This window comes from Electrona antarctica, assembly GCF_951216825.1.
Source record: "Electrona antarctica genome assembly, chromosome: 11".
Classification (NCBI taxonomy): domain Eukaryota; kingdom Metazoa; phylum Chordata; class Actinopteri; order Myctophiformes; family Myctophidae; genus Electrona; species Electrona antarctica.
This window is the reverse complement of record NC_136792.1, coordinates 21,482,180-21,494,443: the sequence shown is the minus strand read 5'-3', so window position 1 is coordinate 21,494,443 and position 12,264 is coordinate 21,482,180. Positions and strand designations below refer to the sequence as shown.

Sequence of the window (12,264 nt, the reverse complement as noted above, 5' to 3'; positions counted from 1 at the left end):
AGGATAATTCATTCACACAAGCGGAAGCAACTCTTCATGATATAGTAATACACTTCCAATCACAAAACATTATCCATATGAATGCCAAATTAAAAAAAAGTGTATTATTGCCAGTGGCAAATACAGCAGATTTTATTTGTATGCTCTTTGATACTAGTATTTGGCCAAAACATCAGTGCCACGCCCAATCAATACTGTCATGGCAATAATATGGACTGGGGGCAATCATTTGAGAGTGTATGACTGATGCCGAGATGTAGAATAAAAAGGCAATTTGACACTTTAAAGCCAGTACAATAAATCGCACAAATGCCATTCCTTTGCCCTTACTGGAAAAGCTACGCTAGGGGGTGGGGTACAGGTCATGTTTTTCAGATAAAAGCATATGCGTTCTGGGGGAAACAGTAAACACCTTGATACTGATCCACGGCCAGGCCACTTCTGGTGTCTGAAGCAGCAGTTCACAACTCCAAGCCAAAAAACCCTGAGTATAATATACTTATAGTTCTAGCTATCAAATTGGGGACTAATTTGGTGTCTGGGACACCAGGTGAGCACAATTAAATCCTTTTGCAGAATAAAAAGCCAAGTCTACTCCAGAGTCCAGACTGGGTCCCCCGGATTTAGAGTGGCGAACCATCAGCGTACAGCACGATGGGGCTTGGCTCGTCCTTTTTCGCTTACGCTGTCATCATGGTTGCCTGTGGGTTCAGTAAAGAACAGAGTGCTCCTCCTGGTCCACCAAGGCCTCTGTGACTGATGGCCCAATTATCAAGGTGGTGTTTATTGTGCCAGCGTTATTTATAATGTCACATGCTGGGGGTGGCCGGGCTCTTGGGTCCTCTTCACATGAGGACTAAAAGTAAAAACCTGACTTCAGTTCAATGACTTGGCACGGAAACCATTTTGGTGCCGTACTGAACACTATGCAAAATGAAATATGTGTTGCTTTATTTTGTTGAGAATTGATGAGTGTTGCGATGCGTTGTGAGCTTGTTGATGAGCCGTTTAGAGTAGACATTTGTTCTCTTTAAAAAAAAAAAAAAACCTTTGAAGGTTTCCACCTCACAGCAACATTAGTAAGTATATTAAAAGGGACACTTCACCCCTTTTGCAACCAGATCTTACTTTAATGATGTTTGGGAGACAATAAACACTTTCATTGGGGTTTTTATGTGGGTAATATGCGTTTTGAATATTTTAGTATTTCCAAGTGTCCATGATGTCATGGACACTGGGGTCACTTCCTTCCTGGACTACAATTCCCATAATGCTTTGGTGCACTGCTCCTCCTTGTGGATAGGCAGAGGGCTGTCTTACTGAGACAACATGTAGTCCAGGAAGTAAGTGAGCCCAGTGTCCATGACGCTTGGAAATACTAAAATACATACATAAAAAACCCCAGGAAAGTGTTTCTTGTCTCCCAAACATCATTAAAATAAGATCTGGTTGCAAAAGGGGTGAAGTGGCCCTTTAAGAACAGTTGCAAACTTGTTCACAGTGACACTCTCTGCCACAATACTGCCTTGGTATTTTGCACACATGGAATATTGAGCCTTTCCCATTATGCACAGAGAATGTCTCAATCCAGTTTTGACTATATTATATCAAAAAAGGAGCTGAGCTTTAGATCTGAATCTAAACAAAACCCACATTTGCTCTACTGTGAGATTTTTCCTTTTCTCCAAGGCGTGAAAAAAAAGAAAGCCACACATCTCTCTGGTGTAAATAGGGCCAAAGTGCAGGCAGCCACACAGCCGAGTTGTCAAATGTTAAAAATGGTATCTCTCCCTAGGCCACAGCGGCTCCACCCAGAAAATATATGGTGGGAAGATGGTTAAAGCTGCTATAAGCAATAATATGTCCACATTTTAAAGACTTTTTTTTGGGGGGTAATCTGCATTCAAAGATTTTCCTAGAAGCTTTGTCATTGGTCGATTTGCCTGTCTACTTCCTGATTCGTTAGTCATTTCGACTGGGTTTTTTTTTCCCGGGAGCATTTTACTCATTGCTGGCTGTCTGACATATTATTGCTTATAGCTACTATAACGGCTGCACAAAATGCAAACGACTACAGGTAATTTTGTTTGGTTTTGTTTTTCATTAAAAAAAAAAACCTTTTCAAACTTTGTTCGGCTTTCATGCAGAATCTCATCTCAGGCTAACAATTCAACTTGCATATTGAAGGCAATATCTTATTTTAATTCTTTTTTAAATTGAGCAAATTATAGGCATTAGCAATCCCCAGAACCCATTTCTGGCTTATTGAAAAATAAAATAAAATGCTGCATCCACAATCCACATCACTGTTCATATACTATAGCTAGCAATTGCAGCGTTGGAGCCAAAATTGTCCATGGTTTACATTTGGCAGCTAAGTATATGAACCTAGCTGTGGGGTGCTAGCCCTAAGTGCTTTGGCCCTGTGGGGGGGGGGGTTCCAGTCGGAGGCACCCAGATGAGGATAACCCCCTCCACTCTGACTGGACAGGGGTCCTGGAACGCCTCACTGCCTCTCTATCAGCAGGACATCATCAAGAGAGATTATTGGACCAACCTCTGTGACCCTGTGGTGGGTTTATGTTTCTACTTTGAAGGGGGTCCCCATATCAGCAAAGGAACCAAGTGTCAGTTCCCTGTCAGTGTAGCACAGGATATTCAATCATGTTCCTTACATTTCTGCACCTACCTACACTACAGTAGGCTTCTTTCTAAGACGAGCCATTGTGTCACATGTTTAATATTTGAAAATTAATGTTCAGTTAATGGAGTTTTTATAAAATTAATCAAAGAAATATGGGTCAATGTGTTTACAAAAAGAAATACTGATGTTAGTGATGTATAAGCCATGTAATTCCATCCATGAATCAAATAAAGTAGCATAGCTTTCTCTGCATGTATCACAACTGCAGTGGGATTTGAATAAAAATGTCATTGACCAAGTGGTGCCGTTGAGTTTTGAGTACTTTCGGGAACTCTAAACCCCACTCGAGAAAAGTTCCTTCCTGAATGAAGAGAGATACTGCATCTCTGTGGAGATGCCCTCCGTTGACAGTGGGGGCATTGATGTCTGGAGCAGAGGTGTTACATCAGGGCTTTGGTAAACACTGGCCTGACTTTCTCACAGTCCCATTTGTGTACCGAGCTGACAGGGCCCAGTTCAACAGGAAGGGGGCTTGTCGGTGTGTGGTCAATAAACCCAAAAAACCTTTAACAAACTTTAGGGCAGGCCGAAGCTGGGAGACTGCGAGGCTACTCAGTTTGAGTAGCCTTAAATAGTGTCATGTAAAGCCACATTTGCATGTTTACCGGCTGACACTCGACACTGGATACTATGGGTAACAAACTACTAGCATACCGCCTCATGTTAGATTGATGTGTTCTCATTACACAACCCAACTCCAGTTCACTGCACTAAACCATATCACACACAAATGTTACTGCAAATGGGGTGGCAAGCCTAGAAAGCTAGGCCATGTGGCAGACGACTTAAATTGAATCAGGTAGAGCAGGGGTGCCCATACGTTTTTGACTTGAGAGCTACTTTCAAAACGACCAGCTCAACAAGATCTACCAACCAAAAAAAATCTATTATACCATTGCTGAAAATAGTTTAAAAAAATGTACTTGAGGGGGCTTTGGATTAGCGGCGCTGGCATTACATATAAGACAAACGCACATGGAATGGGAATAGAGGGGGGGAAATGGAAATGGTATTTTTTTTTTGGTATACGACTTTGTAAGGCTACTGATGGTTGTACGCAACAATTTGAAAACAAAGTATTGCATTGTGTGTTTGAGCTGACAGGCCCTTTTTGATGTCAATCAAGTCACCGTAATTCAAGTGGCAGATGCCACCTTTTGGGCACCTGAGGTAGAGTCAACCTCATTGCATGGAAATCTTCAGGACGTGACAATTTCAAACTTGTGAATCCATCCATATAGATAGTTTACAAGACAAGAGGAGGATTGCAATGGGGGTACCTTTTGAGTTTAAATCAGCTCTGCTATCATGTGCCTGCGCGCCACACACACACACACACACACACACACACACACACACACACACACACACACACACACACACACACACACACACACACACACACACACACACACACACACACACACACACACACACACACACACACACACACACACACACACACACACACACACACACACACACACACACACACACACACACACACACACGCTTTGATAGCTAGTTTAGAGAATGTCTGCTGTACGTTGCTTCCTGAACATCTGTTGAATCACGCTAAAAGTCAAAGAGACCTCTTCTTAAGCACAGTAAAAAAATGAGTGCGTGTATAGTATTCATTGTGACCTGAGGCCATGTGACTTTAGCGTATAATTGCACAGAATAACAGGGTAAAGCATCATAAACCACAACCCAAGCCCCTGCAAAGAAGAGGAAGTAATCAATAAATGTCATCACTTTGAATAAGATAAGATAATGCTTTTATTGATCCCCGGAGGGAGTTTGCCATGAGAGTAGGGATTCATAGACAATACGAATACCTACTGAGCCTAGTGTGCCTCCCTCCACTTCCACTTTACCTACAGTGCAAACAAAACTTAATCTTAATCCTACAAGTCCTTTTAAAACTTGTGTAGAATAAGATGCCTGAAAAATGATACGTCTGAATTTATTCCACGCGTTCACATTTGTCGGCAGACACAGAATATTTACATGACGCATCAGTGCAACTATACCAAAAGAGGGTAAGTTAATTATCTGGTGGTCTCGCTGTCGCTTAGGAAAATTTAGCGTGACTAGTAATGTGAAACAGGCGACTATGGGAGAAAACAACATTGTGAAACACAAGACATTTCACATGAGACATTTTTATAGCCAAATAGAATCATTATCACATAAAAAAGGCCAAATGTGGGGAAGTACTAGTAAAGTGGGCTTCATCAAAAAGCTACACGTGGTCTTTAGGTCAGATAATGGCACCCCAGGTTCTGGTTGACTTCCCACGGAAAAAAAAGAAAGCTGCATTTAATAAGCCCCGGAAGCCCTGATTACCCCTCCTATACCACTTGGTCGAAATGATACGCGAGTTATACTTACACGGTGTCGCTCACCAACACCAGCAGATCTACAAGCTAACATGTCATACTGTGACGCGCCACGCGCTTGTGGATCTGCTGTTTCGGTGCGCAACAGAGTATAATAACTCAGGCTTTAAGGAAACCTTCATTAGTTTATGACCCCGGACCTGGAAGAGAGTAGCCCTGCCCCCCATCCTAGCACTGAGCAAGGTGACCCAACCTCCTGCCCCTGCTGCTATAAATCAAAGACCACAGCAAACTGCAGGAAGAAAAGAGGAGGAAAGGTCAACAGACTTTGTTGACATTCTACCCAATCTTCCCCTTAACCACATGAACCCTCGTGTCCCCATTTGAAGGGAGGGTGGGGTTCTGTGGGGGGGGGGGGGGGGGGGGGGGGGGGGGTGCAAAAAATTGCAGATCAGTGTGTCGCATTGTGAGTGTTTAGAGCTGTATTTTCTGCTAAGAGGTTTGATGTAGGCAAATGAAATGAGTTCTAGATTTGGTAAAAGAGATTTGTTGATTGGAAAGGGGAGGGGGGCTAGTAGACCCTGGGAGACTCCTGTCAATGAAGTATATAGGGTTGTTAAGTGGTCTACCCCCCCCCCCCCCCCCCCCCGTTGGCAACCCAAAATATGGTTGCCAACGATATTGTATATTGATTCCTCTATTGATACCCATTCATTAAGACTTGGAACATGTAATAGCATCTGGAGCCATCATAACAAGAACAATCAGTGGTAAAAAAATAAAAATAAAAGCAGTCCCAACTGTAAAGGAAGCCTCGCACATTTAACGCCATTGGCATAGATCTACGGCAATTGGTCTTTTATAGTGCTTATGATCGATCAAGTCATAATGCTACTTATATTAGCATTGGGTTGCTAGGTGATGAACAGCAGTGGAGTGCGCACCATCTTGAATTTTACACATTGTAAGTAACATTTGTAACATCCGGTCGCAGGTTTTGGCTTTTCAAAATAAGAGTAAAACGGGGGAAAATCCTGGCATGAATTACACCTAATTTATTCATTAATCCTGGCTGGTAGTGTGTTAAACTTCATCCCAGCCATTTATCTATTTTTGGACGGCTCACATGTGTCTCAACAGGCCTGTGGACTGAATAAAGATCACCTTTTCTCTGCAGGGACAAAGGGAGGGCCAGAGTCTAGCCCCCCCAACCCCCCCCCCCCCCCCCCACCCCTCCAATACACACTCCCCCCCTCTCTCTTCCAGTCATCTCCACATGATTGCCATTAAACTCCCCTGACAAAAGAAAGGAACCACCACAGTGCCGTGGTTCCATTCATGCTCAAATGGATGTTGGGTTTAAAGGGAACCACGGCACGGAGCCGTGACTCACCGACCTGATTCATAGCCAAACTGTAGGCATCATATTCCTCCAAATGACTCACGGTGAACTCACAAACAAACAGAGAAGGGGGAAGATAAACGTAAAATCCCCACCGCGCACAACTCTCTCTCACCCTGGCTGGGGGTTAATGGATGAGTGTGTGAAAGGACAACAGCGGTCACCTGGTTGAAATCGGACTCCTCCTGCTCTACTGGCTAGTGAAGCCCCACTCCCTCCCTCCACCACTTGTGCGTGCGCGCGCGCGCACACACACACACACACACACACACACACACACACACACACACACACACACACACACACACACACACACACACACACACACACACACACACACACACACACACACACACACACACACACACACACACACACACACACACACACACACACACACACACACACACACACACACACACACACACACACACACACACACACACACACACACACACACACACACGCGCACACACGCACACACGCACACACACGCACACACACGCACACGATCGACTCTTTAACGTTCACACACAAACTCCGCTTCCCTCCCTGCAACACGTCTGTGTCAGACAGCCGTGTGTTTATAAATAGGGGAGTGTCTTTTCCAGCAGTGTGGCCACTGAGGCCGCCTTTAATTTCAGATCAAGTGTCTGCACTTTGATCTGCCGCGGTAGATGGAGAGAAATTATATTTTTTTCCTCTCCTTGGCTCACACTGGACACAAGCGAAGCCAGGCTCCAGGGACAAGCTGTGACACAGCGAGTCAAATGCAGGCCAATTCTGGGCCTAGGGTTAATCCACTCAGTGTAGCAAGTTACACAATAGTTATGGTACATTTTGGGACTCCTTTGTTTGTATGTGTACAAACACACTTGATGATGGATTATGGATGATTATGGAATTGTGCAATAACACAAAAAACTAAAGCGTCATCACAACAATGGAAAATTATCTTCAAATAGTGAAATGATTATTATTATTATTTTCTTTTTACAAATCCCCCCCCCCCCCCCCCCCAACCCATAAATTATGTTTTTGTTTGCATTCTACAAAAACAAGTTATGTCAGTCTGGTTCTGCCCACCATTGCACACGATCCATTCGTTTCCAACTGCAGTGATCCAGTGAACGTCTGTGAGAACAGCCTTCTCTGTCAATCTCCTACCCCCAATCCCTTATTACAATTTCAGAGGAGCCTCCCCAAAACAGGCCAGATGTTCTCCAGATGTGAAACATTTAAACATCTGGCCCTCAAAGCTTTCTTTTTTATCCCAGTAAATTTGAGGGCTATCATGTTTGTTCAGACCCTGTCATTGGTCAGGATGATTTTTTGTTATTTTCTTTCCCCCCAGAAAGTGGACGATGGCTTGTATCTGACGATAACAGGAAAGGGGACTTTTGCGCTGAACTCACCTCTGTGCCAAAATAGCACATAATCACTCAATTTCAGAGAAAATAACCCATTGAAGGAATACAGCAGCATAGAAGGGACCCTCAAAATAATCATATTTGAAAAAGGGACCGCCCAGAGTATCGGTACAACTCGAATAGAAATCAGACGCTCACACTGACCACTAAATGTTACCGATACAATGCAGTGAGGGCGTTTCTCCGTTTCTCCAGCATTTGCCTATGGATCATTGATGTAGTAGAGATCCACTCCGACTCCGTAGCAGATGAGTTTTGCAGACCTGGCTGTCCTGTGCTGTCTGGGGCAGCTTACAGTGGTCCATTGTTTCTACTGAAACCTGAGCTCAGGGAAAGGATCACCAACTAGAGCAGCGGCAGTACTCCTACAGAGGAGGTACTCTTGTTTGCAGCGGCTCCCAAAAATCTAATAACCTGCAATTTAAAGTCCCAAATGGCATCTTCTTAAAAAGACACCGACACTGGTCCCCGGTGCACACTCAAGGAGATCATTTGCAAATCACGGTGAGCAAAAAAAATAAATAAAAAATCTGGGCAGGTTACAACGAATAGCTAGCTATCCTTGCAGCTGACGGAATGAATAGGGCAGCGTGCAGCGCTGACAGCAACGCATACTTGCATAGCCTACTTGCATGCTTGTATAACCTACTTACTTGAGGAAGTATCTCTGGCCAGAGGCAGTCTTGGCCATCTCCCACCCCGGGGGCAGGGGCATGTCATCGGGAATCTCATAGGAGGACTGGCGGAGGTGCTGAGGGGAGGCACCTGCCGGGGGCATCAGCGCACCACCAGGGGAGACGGCTCCCAGCTGAAGGGAGGCGGGGGATGAGTGTGCACGGACGTGGTGAGGGGCCATGGCCCCAGCGGTCCCTCCGTCTGTGCTAGCCTATGGGGAGAGGAGGCAAACAGCAATTGGATGTGATTTACAAAATGACCACCAAAAAAGCCTTGAAATAATAATATTAATAATAAAGCAATGCTAACACTGATTTTTCAATGCGAGTTAATCTTAACAGATGATATAGAGCTAGAGTGGGGTTTGTGGACTCCCAGGGTTCTCGAAGGGGGGGTCCTTGATGTGACAAAGTTTGCGAATCCCTGATCTAGACTTTTAGATATGAGTGATACTTTTGTATTCATGTATGATGACAATGTTTTCATAAACTATGTAAATCTGTGCAGCTCTCCTGTCCTTGGGGGCAGTGTGTGCGCATGCTCCGACACGTCTGTGCTGCTCCAGGACTGCGCATGCGCCCTGGTTCCAAAACTTCCGAAAAATCACAGCAACAGTTGGACTTGGACAGAGAGAGGAGCAGTCATCATACATGTTATAATCGCTCTCTCTATATATAAGCACTCTCTTCTGGACTGAACATCTGCATATAGGCCTACATCTAATAGTCACGTCACTGTCAAGTAACAGGCCCATTTTCAACGTCTCGTTTTAATAAAAAATAAAGGCCTATTAAACTAACTGTTCATTTAGGTAGTTTAAATATTGTTAACTTGGTTAATGAATAAAATAAACTAGCCTATTTTCAACTATTCACGGGTGTTTTAAGCAGCAGATAATTTTTCGTGACATTATGTTTCATAGTGGGCTGTTATGGAAGCCCACCACAGCTCAATATCCGAACGCTAGCTCTGGTCCATAGCTCTAATGCGTTGCAACGCATTAGAGCTATGGACCAGAGCTAACTACAGACCAGGCTCAAAGTCTTGTAGACTAATATGCACATATTTTTGATAATCTCCTCGATTTATGGATTTGTTAGTGGGGGGGTAAGGTAACACCGTTGTGTGTGAAAGATATAGGCATATAACAGCTACAAATGAAGCAGGTAGCCTACTATTACGAATGCACAGTTGCACACACACGTAATACTCGTCCTAGGACGGTGTCACAAGCTGAAAACAACACGCTGTCAATCGCGTTGTGTAGGCTAGAAGAAGTGTGTTCTTTTCAGCAAGGTTCTCAAAGTGGGCAGGTTAATGAGGTTATTTATTTTAAGGGGCTCCAAATTGACCCATTCCATGACGACTGTACTAATTCTTTAAAAACATTTTGTAACACCCTCACATAGTTATGGTTTGTCTTTGAAACAAACTGCTTAAATACAACTTTGAAGCAGTGCTTTATTAAAGCACCAGGCGAGACGATCAGGGGGATCATATTTCTTACTTGTCTGGAATGGGAGTTTGGTTCGGGGGGCTTGAAGAAGGAGTCCGGCAGCTTCCTCATCCTCATGGGGACGGAGGGGGGCAAGATGGTGTTTTTGGGGTTCATCACGGCGTTGAACAGCGCTTCCAAGTCGGTCTCCGAGTCTCCCCGGACGTGCACGATCTGGTGTCCCGCAGGGGGGTTGCTGCTGTGCTGCTGGCTCGGATCCATTATGTAGGCTATGTATGTCCCCCAAAAAGAAAAACTGCACAAAAAACAAAAAAACAATAACCTTCCCGACAAAAGGGGTGTCAAAAAGAAGACAACGTTTTAAGCCGTTCCAAACTTTTTTTTGTTTACGTAGTAAGATAGAGGAAAGCCAGTTTTAATGGTTTTTCCGTGTCATTCTACAAGTTGACAGCGTCCTTTCCAACACCAACAAGTTGTGTTAGCTGTCGAAGTTTGCAGTAAAATAGAACTTTCCCCTGCCGTTTCTCGAGGGCATACTTGTATAATGTGTAACAAAGCGCATATCTACCACCGCAGAGCAGACTGTAACCTTTTGGCGTAGTCAAAGCCGAACTGTAACAGAAAAAAAGCGCAAATAAAGCCACGACAGAATGCTTAGAAATAAAACTCCCAGCTTGCGTTTTTGATGCCCGTTCAGTTCGGGCTATATTGCCTCATAACATTACAATAAAAATAACTATTGATGGTGCAGTGCAAATCACTGCCCCCCTAAAAGTTTTCGAAAAGTTTCTTCTTCTTTGACTCTCGGGTCTAAACTTTGGGCAGGACATCAAACTTTATGACTCATGCGATGTCTGCACCAGAGGCGGAGCCCGGCTTTAATTGGGACAAGGGCCGTTAAAGGTACAGTTCACCGATGCTATGCTTGCAACACAGAAGACAGTTTGGTGGAAGAATAGTGAAAGTAGCAATAATAATAATAATAATCTGTTACAAGTAAAAACCTTGTATTACGACATTTTACAAAAGTATTGGCATCAAATTGTACTTAAAGTAGGCTACCAAAAGTAAAAGTACTCATTATCTTTTTCAAAATTGCAGATCATCAAGCTCATAGAGATTGTAGGTTGGCTAGCCTATTTCTGAATATATCCAAATTTATAAAAAAAAAAAAAATAGGGCTTAATTGGTTAATGTATGTTTTGAAATAACATACACATACATTAACCAAATAGCTCCGTTTGGAACCTCAATATCTATGCTGCTACGCTTAAGTGTAGCAGTGTAGATATTGAGGTTCCAAACAGAGCTAGGCCTAAATATAGGCCTACAAAGAAACTAACATGAGACTGAGATGAAGTGGAGTATAAGTATTGAAAAAGTAAATACTCAACAGGATGTACTTGTCTTAAGTACAGTACTTGAGTAAATGTACATACTTTTCTTTCCACCACTGTGTGGCAGTGATTCCTACATGCTGTAGGCCTGTTGCTGTATGTATCAGTGGTTCTCAAACTTTTACATTTTAAGGGCCCCTATACCAGGTAAACAGGTACTGTAAGTGGCTCAGGGGTAGAGTAGCCGGTAGAGTGACCAAAACTATTGGTTCCCAGTTCGACCATCGGTGTATGAATGTGTGGGTGAATGTAATGCACAATCTACGTAAAATGCTTTGGATAAAAGCGCTATATAAATGCATTTACGTAAGTGTCAATTTAGTTCTATTTGTACACTCTCAGACACCTGAAAGGGGTTAATTTGGAACCTCCTCAAGGGACCCTAGTTTGAGAACCACTGGCCTATAGGCTATTTGACATATGAGTGTTTATTTGGGGCAACAACATTGAAGTTAAGAGATGAGCTGAATAACACATGTAGGCTACGCACCAATCAACATATGGCATAATGAGACAGCAAAAATGACGTAATCAAATAATTTGAAATGTACGTTTTTGCAATGAAGAGGTGCATATATGGATGTGTGTGTGTGTGTGTGTGTGTGTGTGTGTGTGTGTGTGTGTGTGTGTGTGTGTGTGTGTGTGTGTGTGTGTGTGTGTGTGTGTGTGTGTGTGTGTGTGTGTGTGTGTGTGTGTGTGTGTGTGTGTGTGTGAGTGTGTGTGTGTGTGTGTGTGTGTGTGTGTGTGGGTGTGTTGGCATTGTCTTTGATATGGCTTTATTAAAAAAAATCACACCTGTGTGAACTGAGTGGTGTAAGGTCTTATATAGACTGATCAGCTGTGGTCTGACGTAATGTC

At 43.5% G+C, this 12,264-nt stretch overlaps 1 protein-coding gene across 1 annotated transcript in view; it reads right to left on the bottom strand.

Annotated features, from left to right (window-relative positions):
• The window catches only part of yap1 (Yes1 associated transcriptional regulator), a 40,648-nt gene extending 29,796 nt beyond the window's left edge, over positions 1-10,852 (bottom strand). Inside the window, exons 1-2 of the mRNA XM_079514123.1 lie at positions 10,061-10,852; positions 8,532-8,764 (exon numbers count right to left, since the gene is read on the bottom strand). Coding sequence (XP_079370249.1) covers positions 8,532-8,764; positions 10,061-10,270 — 443 coding nt within the window. The 5' untranslated portion in view covers positions 10,271-10,852. The remainder of the gene's footprint in view (positions 1-8,531; positions 8,765-10,060) is intronic.
• Positions 10,853-12,264: the final 1,412 nt, after the last annotated feature.